Source organism: Podarcis muralis, chromosome 9, assembly GCF_964188315.1.
Source record: "Podarcis muralis chromosome 9, rPodMur119.hap1.1, whole genome shotgun sequence".
In the NCBI taxonomy this organism is placed as follows: Eukaryota; Metazoa; Chordata; class Lepidosauria; order Squamata; family Lacertidae; genus Podarcis; species Podarcis muralis.
Genome location: NC_135663.1, coordinates 5,548,244 through 5,562,388, shown reverse-complemented (window position 1 = coordinate 5,562,388; position 14,145 = coordinate 5,548,244). Strand labels below are relative to the sequence as shown.

The following is a 14,145-nucleotide window of genomic DNA, read 5'->3' as shown; positions in this document are numbered from 1 at the left end:
TGTCCGGGTAGAACGATGGGGGTGGAGACGCTCCTTCAGGTATAATGGGATGACAAATATCACTAACAGAACTGACGATCGCTGACAATTGGTCGCGTCGCCAAAGCAAACATGGATACTCACAAACAGCAGACAACAATCTCACGCCCAATTCACAAATCGGCAGCCAATCCACAGCATCCCTTGGTGCGAGCAACCAATCATCCACCCAATCACCGTGGCTGCAACCAATCACATGTCCCCCGGATGCTCTACCCTTGTATAAGACAACCAAGTTTTCTAACATTATTTTAAAGTAAAAAATACTCAGCTTATACACTGAAAAGTATGGTAATAACCACTTTGCTGAATCCCACAAAGGGTATGGGAGAATGTGACGCTAACGTCCTATACTAAGATGAAGGTCTACCAGGCTTGCGTGTTGAGCATGCCACTTTATGGAAGTGAGTCGTGGGCAACTTGCAACCACCAGGAGCGACACCTCAACGCCTTCTGCATGTGCTGTGTCAGGAAGGTTTTGGGCATCACATGGCAGGACAGTAAAGGTAAAGGGGCCCCTGACCACTAGGTCCAGTCGAGGCCGACTCTGGGGTTGCGGCACTCATCTTGCTTTACTGGCCAAGGGAGCCGGCGTACAGCTTCTGGGTCACGTGGCCAGCATGACCAAGCCGCTTCTGGCGAACCAGAGCAGCACAAGGAAACGCCATTTACCTTCCTGCCGGAGCGGTACCTATTTATCTACTTGCACTTTGACGTGCTTTCGAACTGCTAGGTTGGCAGGAGCAGGGACCGAGCAATGGGAGCTCACCCCGTTGCGGGGATTCGAACCACCGACCTTCTGATTGGCGAGCCCTAGGCTCTGTGGTGTAACCCACAGCGCCACCCGCATTCACAGGTGAGGCAACCAGAACTGCAGACAGTTTTCCAAATGTGGTTGCACTACAGATCTGTATCCTTGCGTTAGGATTCTGGCACCTTTATTTGCAGTTCCTTTTATAATGACCCCTAGCACCGAACTTGCCTTGTTCACAGCTGCTCCCAGTGGGTTGACATGTTCATCAAGATATCTCCAAGGTCTCATTCCTGGTCCATCACCGCCAGTTCAGAACCCATTTGCATATATGCAAAATTAAGGTTCCCGCCCCCTATCACTTTACATTTGTCTACACTGAATTGCATTCGCTGTTTTACTGCCCATCCACTTAGTTTGAAAAGAGGTCCTTTTGGAGATCTTTGCCACCTCCTTTTCTTTCAGCAACCCCAAACGATGTAGCTCTTGCACATTCCTGCAGACAAGGTCCCCTGCTCTCCATCTTTTCCAACGTTAAACATGGTCTCTTCCATCCATGGTCCATCACAGCGGCGGAGGATCTGCTGGGGCCAAACAAGCAGGGATTTCCCCTCCGAATTCATGCCAGAGTTTCCTAGGAAATGGGTCTGTTTACTGCTAATTCTGGAATTTATTGGCTAGCTCTGCCTTCCCAAAAGGCAGCCAGGATTGCAATTTCTGGGCCAGCCGGCTGGACACACACGCCAAACAAATGTCCTTAATGGTGCTTTTGTGCCAAAATGCTTTCAGGGCCGAGGGTGGCTGTTTTGCTTTTATTGTTGTGAGTAAACGCTGGCTGCACGCTCCTTCCCTAAAAGAGCTAATGTGGGACGCAGGCCCTTTTTCACAGCGAGAGGGTATCCCTCCCAGGCAAAAGCCAGAACGTCTTGAACTTCTTTCACACATCTCGGTTTCTCCCAACAGGGAGGCCACATCTATGTTACCGTTTAAGAGAGAAGGAGAGAATAAAATCTGTCAGCATTTACGAGCTCTGTTTTCCCACGAGGAGAACCTCCTAATACAAACAGTGGAACACAATCTGTAACGTTGCAGTTATGATTGTCAGAATAGGACCTGGGAGAGCAGGGTTCGAATCCCCACTCAGCCCCATGACACTCACTGCGGGGATCTTGGGGGCCAGCCCTTGCCTCTCAGCCTAGCCTACCTTAGAGGGTTGTTGTGAGCATATAAGAAGAAGAAGAGTTTGGATTTGATATCCCGCTTCATCACTATCCTAAGGAGTCTCCAAGCGGCTCACAATCTCCTTTCCCTTCCTCCCCCACAACAGACACTCTGTGAGATGAGTGGGGCTGAGAGACTTCAGAGAAGTGTGACTGGCCCAAGGTCACCCAGCAGCTGCATGTGGAGGAGCGGAGACACGAACCCGGTTCACCAGATTATGAGTCCACCACTCTTAACCACTACACGCTCTTAACCGTGTACAGTACTTTGAGCTCCTTGGAAAGAAAGGTGGTATATAAATATAATAATTAATTATTTCATTCTTATTCTTATTTAACATCTTTGGGATGTAAGAAAGCATCGTTTTCCGTTCCACCCTGTATAAGTCGCAGACCGCACTGCTTCCATTCCACTGCAGCTGGTATTCCACCAAAACGTACATTATTTGTCTCGCCATCCATTTTGGCCATATTACGTAAGCTACATAATTTACAGAATGAACTAGGTAAATTATGTTGTCAATAAGTCATTTCACAGCATTCATTTCAATGCAGAGGAAATGCAATGCAAAGGGGGTGGGGACATAATGAAATACAGTGAAAGCTCGGGTTGTGAATGTGATCCGTGCGGGAAGCACGTTCGCAACCCGCAGTGTTCACAACCAGCAGCGCCACATTTTCGCATGCGCAGGTCGCGATTCAGTGCTTCTGTGCATGCGCAAAGCGCCGAAACCCTGAGGTAACCAGTTCCGGTACTTCCGGGTTCGGCGCAGTGCACAACCCGAAGGGTCTGCAACCTGAGGTACGACTGTATTTTGAATTACTTTTTAACTTCTTTTTAAAAAGCTTTTTGTATTTCATCTCTGTGGTTCTAATTTGTGTAAGCCACTTTGAGTCCCAGTCTGGGGAGAAACGGGATATAAATAACAACAACAACAGAGTATCATCATTTGCATAATTGATTGCATTATGGATATGGAATGAATAAGCGAACAGCCGCAAATTCAGCTCCTGTTTTCATCAAAAATGAATGACACCTAGTGCTGAATTTCAGCAATACAGTGGTACCTCAGGTTACGAATGCTTCAGGTTACTTTGGGTTACAAACTCCGCTAACCCGGAAGTAGTTACCTCGGGTTGAGAACTTTGCCCCAGGATGAGAACGGAAATCGCACGCCGCCGGCACGGTGGCAGCGGGAGGCCCCATTAGTGAAAGTGCGCCTCAGGTTAAGAACAGTTTTGAGTTACGAACGGACCTCCGGGATGAATTAAGTTCATAACCTGAGGGACCACTGTAATCTCACAGAACACAGGTCCTGCCTTCCCTGCGGGAGAGCAGCAATGCAGTGCACCTTTGTGTAAGCAGGAAAAACCCCAAGTAAATCAGACCTACTCCCAGTTCTGTTGGAGGGGAGGTAGTGTTGGCGCTCTGCCAAAGGCACTCTACTCTGCACATGTTCAAAGAACTTCAAACACAACCCCTTCAAGGAGTTTCATGGGGGAGATTGCCAAGAAGCAGGTGAAAGCAGTGCTAAGAAGCAGTGTTGCCAGGGTGAAACCCATGGCCCAGGACTACGAAGAGTGTCTGGGTATGCAGGTGGGACACACGAAAGCACCTAGGTGTGCCCAATGTCATATGCGTGGGCGAGAATGTGCAGAACCTCTCAAGATGTTGCCGTGGTGCATGCCATTCCCAGTGAGTGAGCAATCATTCGATAGCAAGCAGCAGCACAGAGGAGGGCTGGTCGATCCTGCGTCAGTCCGTGGCTTCCGCAAAGGCGCTTAAAGGGCAGGGCTTACGTCAAACGAAAGCTTTGCTGGGTTAATAGTTTCAGCTGCTTCGGGGTGGATCAGATGTAAGCCGCAGTGGTGAACGAGCCCTAAAAACCGTGACCTTAAGAAATGTACAGAAAAATCCCCTTTCTGCCCAGGCTGTCGCCATCAGCACAGGAGCAGATCAGAAAGAGGCAGCGTCCACTTGGGATGCTCTGGCTATCTCCCGCTTCGACTACTGCAATGCGCTCTACGTGGGGCTACCTTTGAAGGTGACCCGGAAACTGCAACTAATCCAGAATGCGGCAGCTAGACTGGTGACTGGGAGTGGCCGCCGAGACCATATAACACCGGTCCTGAAAGTCCTACGTTGGCTCCCAGTACATTTCCGAGAACAATTCAAAGTGCTGGTGCTGAGCTTTAAAGCCCGAAACGGCCTCGGCCCTGTAGACCTGAAGGAGCGTCTCCACCCCCATCGTTCTAGCCGGACACTGAGGTCCAGCTCCGAGGGCCTTCTGGCAGTTCCCTCACTGCAAGATGTGAGATTACAGGGAACCAGACAGAGGGCCTTCTCGGTGGTGGCACCCACCCTGTGGAAAGCCCTCCCACCAGATGTCAAGGAAACAAACAACTATCTGACTTTTAGAAGACGTCTGAAGGCAGCCCTGTTTAGGGAAGTTTTTAATGTTTGATGATTTATTGTATTTTTAATATTTTGTTGGAAGCTGCCCAAAGTGGCTGGGGATATAAAATATTATTATTATTATTATTATTATTATTATTATTATTATTATTATTATTATTTAAGAGAGGAGAGATAGCACAAAATCTTCCTCTGGGGGCATCTCCGTGACCCAACGTCACCCTGCAGCTGCATGTGGAGAAGCGGGGAAGCGAACCTGGTTCCCCAGATTACGAGACTACCGCTCTTAACCACTACACTACACCACACTGGCTCTGGGTTTGCAAATGCAAGATCTTCTGTTGGCAAGGGAGACCTGGAGGTGCACATAGCTAGTGCTTTTCCTGTCCTGAGAAGCTGGGTGCATGAAAAATGCAGAAGAAGACATTCACATTCGGATTCCAGATGCTGCATCTGCCGCGTCTGTGTTCCACTTGGTTTACAGGGCAAGGTTTGGAGGAGGTTCATTATATTATTTAAGGAAGTGAACTCGACATGAATGCACCATTAGAAAACAGCTGTCACAGAGAGCTGTCACACTTAGCAATTACGGGGAACATCTACCATGCCCTGTCACATGGTGCTGGGTGCATGTACCATGACCGCCTTGTGGCATGCTCTCTGCGCTTTGCACAATGCAAATGCATGGCAATTTGTGGCGTCGAAAACCGGTTCTCAGCTAGGGATATGCAAAACCCCTTGAGACATTCTGAGGGTGTTTCAGCTTCCCTTTGTATGCTTTGCTAAAGAAGACACACCAAGAAACATGACTTAGAATTTTGCAGCAAGTGGATTTGCCGTGTCAACTCCGCTGTCTACCAAACAGCCCTTAAGTTCCTATTGCATCCAGGACCTGGGGTGCAAGGAGGCAGCAGTTTCTGTCCCGTCCTTTTTAATTTGCAATCGACGCTCTTTCCATCATGATGCAGTTCTGCTTCTGCAAAAATGTACGTTATTCGTCTTGCTATTTTGCTATTGAAAAAGATTTCAATACAGTCATACCTCGGGTTACAGATGCTTCAGGTTGCGTTTTTTCAGGTTACGGACTGCCAAAACCCAGAAGTACCAGAACAGGTTATTCCCAGGTTTTGGTGGTCGTGCATGCGCAGAAGCGCTAAATCACACTTTGTACATGCGCAGAAGTGCCGAATCGCAACCCGCGACTGTGCAGACGCACCGCTGTGGGTTGCGAACGTGCATCCTGCACAGATCACATTCGCAACCCAAGCGCCCACTGTAATTGCAATTGATGTCAATGCATTTCAGCGGAATGGAAATGTCAGAAACAATGCACAACACAACGTAATTATTGATGGCGTGATCGTGGACTAAAAAAAAACCAGTGACCATATCTGCTTGCGTGATTTCCATTCCTGACCTCAAGACGAACGTAAAAACCGAGGCAACGTCCACTCCCATTTCCGTTTCCAACAGAATTCTCCAACACTCAAATACGCTTTGCAGGAGAATGCATTGCAATTCAGAGCAGCCTCCCGACTCCACAGACAAGAAATCCCAGGGCGTTTCAACCGCTTGAGTCACTCGCAGAGCACTGTGTTTCTGCGTGGAACTGCGAATGACGAGATCGCTTGTGCCAGGAGGACAAAGAGGTGATACACGAGCCCATGAGCTTGGCAGGCATTTCTGAGTCTTCCAGCTCACCCCGGCCTGTGACTCATCCTGCGCACATGCAGGCTTCATATACGCCGAGCATTTAAAGTATGCGACTTCACCCAAAGAAACCTGGGAGCTGGCTTCTGTGAAGGAATTATAGTTCTGCGAGTGGCAAACTACACGTCCCTAGATTCTAGGGGGCAGGTGCTTTAAATGCACGCCGGGCACGCGGAGCTTTAGTCAGTACTAGGAAGGAAGAGTCCGTCAGAAAATGGCCCCAAGGATCCCTGGGATCCGTAGTTTGTTCAGGGTGCTGGGAATTGTAGCTTTATGAAGCATAAAGTACAGCTCCCAGGACTCTTTGGGGGAAATTATGTTATAAAAATATGCATTAAAGGCATGGTTTGTACGCCACTGATGTGGGTGGCGCTGTGGGTTAAACCACAGAGGCTAGGGCTTGCCGATCAGAAAGTCAGCGGTTCGAATCCCCGTGACGGGGTGAGCTCCCGTTGCTCGGTCCCTGCTCCTGCCAACCTAGCAGTTCGAAAGCATGTCAAAGGGCAAGTAGATAAATAGGTACCGCTCTGGCGGGAAGGTAAATGGCGTTGGTAAAATGCGCTGCTCTGGTTCGCCAGAAGCGGCTTAGTCATGCTGGCCACATGACCCGGAATCTGCATGCCGGCTCCCTCGGCCAGTAAAGCGAGATGAGCGACGCAACCCCAGAGTCGGACACGACTGGACCTAATGGTCAGGGGTCCCTTTACCTTTGTACGCAGCCATTAAAGTAACAAAAGGCTGAAGCGAGTTCAAGAGTTGGCAAACTAGGATTAATGGGTGGGCTGGTAGGCAATTGACCCCCTGCTTTTTAATGACAGGCTGTGGTCAATCTGTGCGTGGGGAGAAGGCACTCTGCCCATGCTTTAAGGCACTCTCTTCCTGTATTTACTATTCTATTATCGGGTACCAAGGAAAGGCTTTCCACAGCTACAGGACTGTCTTCACAAGGAAGCTCCCTCGCTTCCCATTTTGGAGGAGATGCAAAACTTTCTTTTCATAAGGTGCTTTTTAACAAACTGACTTCTTCTGCTGCAACGGTCTCGTTCTGCCAATATCTTCTGAATGATTGGAGAAAATACCAAGGGTTAAGAGTTAAATGTTGCCTGTGTTCTATATGTGAGTGTTGTCCTTCTGTCTGCCCTGTTATATTTTGAGTATCTCCAATGAGTTCAAAAAGCAGTAAAATCCAAACCTAAGTTGCCTGAAGAATAGGGATATGGGATTTTGTGTTTCCCTAGGAATAGACTGGGACGCGGGTGGCACTGTGGGTTAAACCACAGAGCCTAGGACTTGCCGATCAGAAGGTTGGCGGTTCGAATCCCCGCGACGGGGTGAGATCCCGTTGCTCGGTCCCTGCTCCTGCCAACCTAGCAGTTCGAAAGCACGAAGTGCAAGTAGATAAATAGGTACCGCTACAGCGGGAAGGTAAACGGCGTTAGTCATGCTGGCCACATGACCCGGAAGCTGTACGCCGGCTCCCTCGGCCAATAAAGCGAGATGAGCGCCTCAACCCCAGAGTCAACCCCAGAGTCGTCAGCAACTGGACCTAATGATCAGGGGTCCCTTTACCTTCACCTAGGAATAGACTGGATTTTCACCTTGTCTTAGAAAAATTGATGTCATAAGTTCTCCCCAATTTTATTTTGGCTTTAAAGGTAAGAGTTTATTTGATTTAAAAGGATTTCTGGACGGCTTAATATTCTTGTAATTTCTAAGCGGTGCACAAACCCATAATTTTTAAAAAGCAAAACAGGGATAAATACAGAAATCCAGCCAAGGCGTCTAGTTTCTCCACATCACACACCTCTATCGTAAACCTGCTTACTTCTTACTTGCCTTCTCTCTAAATTAAAAAAAAGCCCCAAACTTTGCCACCTGTCCATGCAGGACAGCAGCTGCAGCCCCTTTGATAGTTTTGTTGGACTTTTCCTGCTGCCTCCAGTCCCCTTGGAAAGACTCAAGGCCTGAACAAGCTGTTCTTGGAAGAACTCAGAGCAGACACTCCGCGTTGGAGCCCCCACAGCTATTTTCCCACCATCACACGGCAGAATTGTGGACTCGGCTCCAAAGCCGAAGGCCCCGGTTTATCAGGAAGCCCTTTCCACATGCCCTGACCCCACGGCACATCCCCAGGGCTGGAGCCACCTCCCGGGTGCTGGAACCGCAGGGGACGGGTCCCATTCAACTGTCGGGGGAATGCTGCAGAACGGGATCTGCAGAGTCAATCAGCAGCAACAAGAATCTCTTGGCTCCAGCCTTGCCTTCCGTACCCACCCTTGGTTTCCTTCTCCGTTGCAGCACTTAACAACCACCAGAGCCCCTCTTCCATACTTTCACAGGTCATTAGCCTAGCAGAACATCACGTCTCCGGCCAAATTTTATTACGCTGTGTGCCCCAGCAGCCACTACCGTCTGTTAGTACACAGAGCTTCTTGGCATAGCAGGTGGGCAAAGATGCTTCCAGTTCCATCGCAACTATTCCGCATGTGTGTTTGTATTGGAGAGCTTTGACCGCAAGAGGGTTTCAGATACGATGTGGGGTTTAATGTTCTTGCATATGCTGTCTGCATTTATTCCTCTTTGGTGATCACTCGTAGCTGAGTACGATTGTCTTCCATGAACACGGTCTTAACAGTGAGTCCGTAAGTGACTGTGGAGGCCAATTCTGGACCCACACGTCCTTCCACAGTGGGGACATAGGTTTCCGGGTGGGAGTTGATCACGGTGTGAATTTACCAAGCATGCCTTCCTCTTAGCACATTACTCCCTTTCGTTCTGAGTTTGAGTGTCTTCAAAGCCCATGACACCTTTGGTAAAGGCTGTTCTCCAACTGTAGCGCTCGCAGACCAGTGCTCCCAGTTGTCGGTGTTTATACTACTTTTTTTTTTTTTAGATTTGCCTTGAAACAGTCTTTAAACCTCTTTTGCTACCACCAGCATTACGCCTTCCATTTTTAAGTTCGGAATAGAGTAGTTGCTTTGGAAGACGATAATCAGGCATCCACACAACATGATTACCAGTGTCAAAGCTGTCTGTATATTCCTTATCTAGCAGAGCAACTGCATCTCGCCCCAGAAGAGAACTTTGCTTTCCCCCAATTTCCAGAGAGGTAGCTCTGCTGGTCTACAGCTGCCAAACCAGTCAAGAGACTTGAGGCATCTTAAAAGGCACAATAAATTTATTACAGCAAATGTTTCTGCTGACCAGAGTCCACTTTCTCAGAAGCGCAACCTCGTTCACAAATGTTTACAGTGTGGCTCTGTCCATTTTCGTTTCTCATTTTTCAAACACAGGTTCTGTTTGCCTCATTTCAGCGTCGCTTTCTGAATGTTTTATTTAAAATCCTCCCAGAGATTCCTCAGTGCTTTAGCATCCATTAATCCTAACATGCATATTTTTCTTTGCCATTTTGCCCAACGTGCAGATTTTGCAAGTGATTTCCCCTAATACAGTGCATCTTCCTATGTTTTTCTCACTAATATATGCATTCTTAAGCACACATTCCCATAATATGCACATTTTTTATGGTTACAGAAGTGCAGATTTTGAAGAACAGTTGCATTTTGTTTCACATACCGCTTCAGGACACATGGATTAATTAGATTTGCATCCAAATGCAAACAAGGCCTAATTCCTTTTTCTATTCTAGTCATAATACCATTCATTCCTCTTTAGAAGTGACAAAATACCTTTCTGCTTTCGGTATTATGAACCAAGCTAACAAAATCAAAAGGCCCTTATATTTCAGATGTAAGATGAAAATAAATTGCTTACATAGCCCACTAAAAGCTTTGCAAGCTTGAACTTTGTATTCCTCGGGCAGCAGAGTTCAGACCGAGAAAGAAAACAGAAGTAGAGACTGATGTGCGTGCATCTGCATCCATCCAGATTCTGCATTCTTATATTTGTAAAAGATAAACCAAATCTTTGCAGGGCATTAGAAATAGGAACTGGTCCAAAGATATGTTATCTGTTAGGATCTGATCCACAAAACAGGGCCAAAATAATTTCTAATGTTCAGCTCCTTTTGTACAATGCCCAGTGCGTCACAGGGACATGGGTGACGCTGTGGGTTAAACCACAGAGCCTGGCTGACTCTGGGGTTGCGGCGCTCATCTTGCTTTATTGGCTGAGGGAGCGGGCGTACAGCTTCCGGGTCATGTGGCCAGCATGACTAAGCCACTTCTGACACACTAGAGCTGCGCACGGAAACGGCGTTTACCTTCCCGATGGAGTGGTACCTATTTATCTACTTGCACTTTGACGTGCTTTCAAACTGCTAGGTTGGCAGGAGCAAGGACCGAGCAACGGGAGCTCACCCCGTCGCGGGGATTCGAACCACCGACCTTCTGATCGGCAAGTCCTGTGCTCTGTGGTTTAACCCACAGCGCCACCCATGTCCCTAAGGAAATGTACACACCTGTAATAACCCAGGCTTCCAGGTTTGCCAAATGATTTGGGGAAACGGCAGCAGCAGGGTCGCCAAAATGTGCTGCTGCAGCACCGAACTTCTACTTTCCGGGGTGCAAAGAATGAAAGGAGCAACGAAGGTGCCCCAGCTCAAGTGGGTTATATAAAGCTTCCTTCGTCCAAGGCAGAATACGTCAACAGATGCTCGGAAAGCGGCTCTCACTTGGAGAAAAACGTAAATCTCATCCAAAGCCGTATTGCCAATTCTCCCGTACAAGAGCTGAATTTAAAGCATCGCCATCCAGGGTCTCCTTGTCAACATCTCCTTTCTCTTTCCCTCCATGCTATTTCGCTATGACTCAAACCGAGGGAATGCATGCCTGCTATTGCCGGAGGCATCCTTCGCTAGATAAGGAGGGTAGTTATTTTTAAAACGGAGGGACAATAAGAGGCTCCGAGTCCAAGATTTCCTGCTCTTAAACATAAAGTGCAGAGGCACAGCGCATATTCAGAAGCAGCAAAAAGGATGCTTGAAAAGAGCCTTAATTGCAACTGGAAGCCACAAGACAAAAGCACTCTCCTGTTGAGCAGCACAACCAGAGGGGGAAAACAGAGTCATGCCCCAGTTACTGAAACACACACAAACATTGGTTTCGTTTTTTCAGAACGAAAAGCATGTCACTATTTTTTTTGTTCAAATTACTTCTCTCTCTCTCTCTCTCACGCACTCACACACAAATATTGGAAAATGGGAGGGATTTCACTTTACCCGAAATTGTCACGAACATCGTGTCACGGAGTGCTGGGACCCACGGCGCATGACGGTTGCAGCTGGCGACCAGAGCGTTTGCCCCAAACAGCGAGAGGCAGCCTAACTTGCCAAGCCATCTTCCGTGCCGAAAGATGGACCCGAGAACCCAAGAACCGTCCTCATCCTCAGTCGATGCCCACAAAGCAGATCTGCCACTCATGTGCAACTCAGAGCCATGTGAGAGCTCTGCTGAATTCTACTTCCGAACATTGCAAACAAGAATTGTCAGAGCCTGGGATGTGGTTTCGAGAAACCTTCATACTTCAGAACATCGCCTTTTATCTCGCTGTCACAGCCTTAACAGCTGCTGACAGGTCGGAAGCAGCATGCAGAACGCGGCGAACACTTGGTACATGCCAGCCTCAAACGACACTGAATCAAGAAGGGGGGGGGGGTGTCGGAAAGCATTTTTAAAAAGGGGGGGAATCAGAAGGTTTTGCTTCCCCAACTCGTTGAAAGAACAGCACGGCAGGTTACTCAATTCCTCTCATTCCACACGACATATTTCATGTTAAGAAAGTGCATCGGAACTGCGCGTGCATTGCTGAAAACAATTTAGGTCTGGAGACTAGGATGGTTGCCTTCATAAACGGCGACGCTGAAGTCCTGCTCTGCTGATGCACACCGATGACATTTATGACTTAAGATCTGGTACCAATTGTTTTTAAAATGAAATAAGCCTTTGTAACGTAACTGTTAGGGACGCGGGTAGCACTGTGGGTTAAACCACAGAGCCTAGGACTTGCCGATCAGAAGGTTGGTGGTTCGAATCCCTGCGACGGGGTGAGCTCCCGTTGCTCGGTCCCTGCTCCTGCCAACCTAGCAGTTCAAAAGCACGTCAAAGTGCAAGTAGATAAATAGGTACCGCTCCAGCGGGAAGGTAAATGGCGTTTCCGTGCGCTGCTCTGGTTCGCCAGAGGCGGCTTAGTCATGCTGGCCACATGACCCGGCCACATGTACGCCGGCTCCCTCGGCCAATAAAGCGAGATGAGCGCCACAACCCCAGAGTCGGCCATGACTGGACCTAATGGTCACGGGTCCCTTTACCTTTACCTTTAATGTAACTGTTGCCAGCCAACCCAAATGGGAATGAATATTGTGCCGTTTCTATGCTTTGCTCGCACCCGGCACCCGATATTGAAGGGCACAGTGCGAAAGAACCAGGTCTGGCCTGATCCAGTGGACTTGGATTGAGACCCCGATTTGGCCTCCTTCGTCCTTTATTACAGGGGTGGCTCACCTCTGAGGCTCCCCACGTGGCTGGACTACAACTCCCATCATCCTTGGCTACCAGCCCATGCAAGTTGGGGGTGATGGGAGTTGGAGTCCAGCAACATCCAGAGAGCCACGTTAGTCACACACACACACACATTACGAGCTTCAGCTCAGTCCTACACCGCTTTGTCAGCTTCTACCATGGCTTCTACTATGAACAGGGCTGGCCTACAACTTCTTTAAAGAGCTGGGCCTTTTCTGTGGTGGCCCCCCGGTTGTGGAACGCTCCTCCCAGAGAGGCTCGCCTGGTACCACCATTGCACATCCTTAGGTTCCAGGCAAAAATATTCCTTTCCCCCCAGGAATATTAAATAATCTATAGCCTGTGAAAGTGAGCATGACTATTTTATCATTATTATGCTTTCTCTCAGTATGCCTTTTGTTATGTTTTGATCACTGAAGTTCTGCAATGTGATTTTAATGTCGTACACCACCCTGGGATCTTTTGATAAAGGGCAAAATATAAACTGAATAAATATAAATGAACAACAGCACAAGACTGCCAGCAAATCACACGGATCCTTGGACTACATAATACATTCAGATCGTGTTCTGCTAGAGGCAAGAGCGCAGAGTGCTTGTGGTTCCGAGGGGTGAACGATGGCAGCGATTGCTTGAGCACCATCAACTGTTTTAAGTGAGGAACTATTTAAATGCACTCCAAACTGCTTGACACTCCGGAATCAAAAGCTCCCATGAATGCAGAACAATCCCACTTCTGTGCAAGTTCACCCTAAAGCTGAAACTTCCAGAAATAAAAATTTTAAACCCTGTGGTTTCGTTTAAGTCTCACCACGACAAAACTGGTCTACACAGGATTGTTCCATCAAAGCTCTTATAGGCCAAGCATGTTTTTCCCCTATGGAAGATGAATGCCAGCTATTGAACGCGGAACTGATTTCATGCTAATTCAGAAATGGGAAGAGCGGCACAACATGGGCAGCAGAAGACTCTTCGGGACTGGGGGGTATTGGTTGTTCTCATTGATGCTGTGCCATGCATTTTTGTGGTTTTACAGTGTAAACCGCCCTGTGATCTTCTGGTGAAGGGTGGAATATAGATATTATTATCTTAACAAAAAGAAGTGCCAGAACTCACCATGAACACCTCGCCTGTTCTCTTAGAATGGCAATGGCACCCACCTGAGTGGTGCTAGGACTAAGGGGCGTCACTGATCAAAACCAAGGCTTGGGGATTGTTGAGAGAAGGCAGCAGAAATGAGTGACTGCAACTAGCATGAAACCAGGGTGCTGTGTCTGCCCCGCCAAGGCTCACGAAATTCATTCCTGGTAAACAGACACATTTCATAAAATATTAGAATCATAGTCTCGTAGAGCTGGAAAGGACTCCAACCTGACCTAAATTTGTACTATGACTCAGTCTGCTTGAATTGGTTGAAAGAGTGGATAACATTACAAGATGGAGACCTATTGGGTTTGGAAGGGTGGCGCTGTGGGTTAAACCACAGAGCCTAGGACTTGCCTATCAGAAGGTCGGTGGTTCAAATCCCCGC

The 14,145-nt window shown here is 48.1% G+C and overlaps 1 protein-coding gene across 3 annotated transcripts in view; it reads right to left on the bottom strand.

The window, feature by feature from the left end:
* Nucleotides 1-14,145, bottom strand: part of SLC4A11 (solute carrier family 4 member 11) — a 229,296-nt gene that overhangs the window by 175,881 nt on the left and 39,270 nt on the right. The window contains exon 1 of one of the 3 annotated variants that reach the window (XM_077933724.1): nucleotides 11,316-11,633. The exons of 1 other annotated variant lie outside the window; for it this stretch is intronic. In XM_077933724.1, the coding sequence (XP_077789850.1) occupies nucleotides 11,316-11,517 (202 nt within the window). In that variant the 5' untranslated portion in view covers nucleotides 11,518-11,633. Of the gene's footprint in view, nucleotides 1-11,315; nucleotides 11,634-14,145 lie in introns of those variants that run through there. One more of the 3 variants, XM_077933723.1, reaches the window with a different exon arrangement.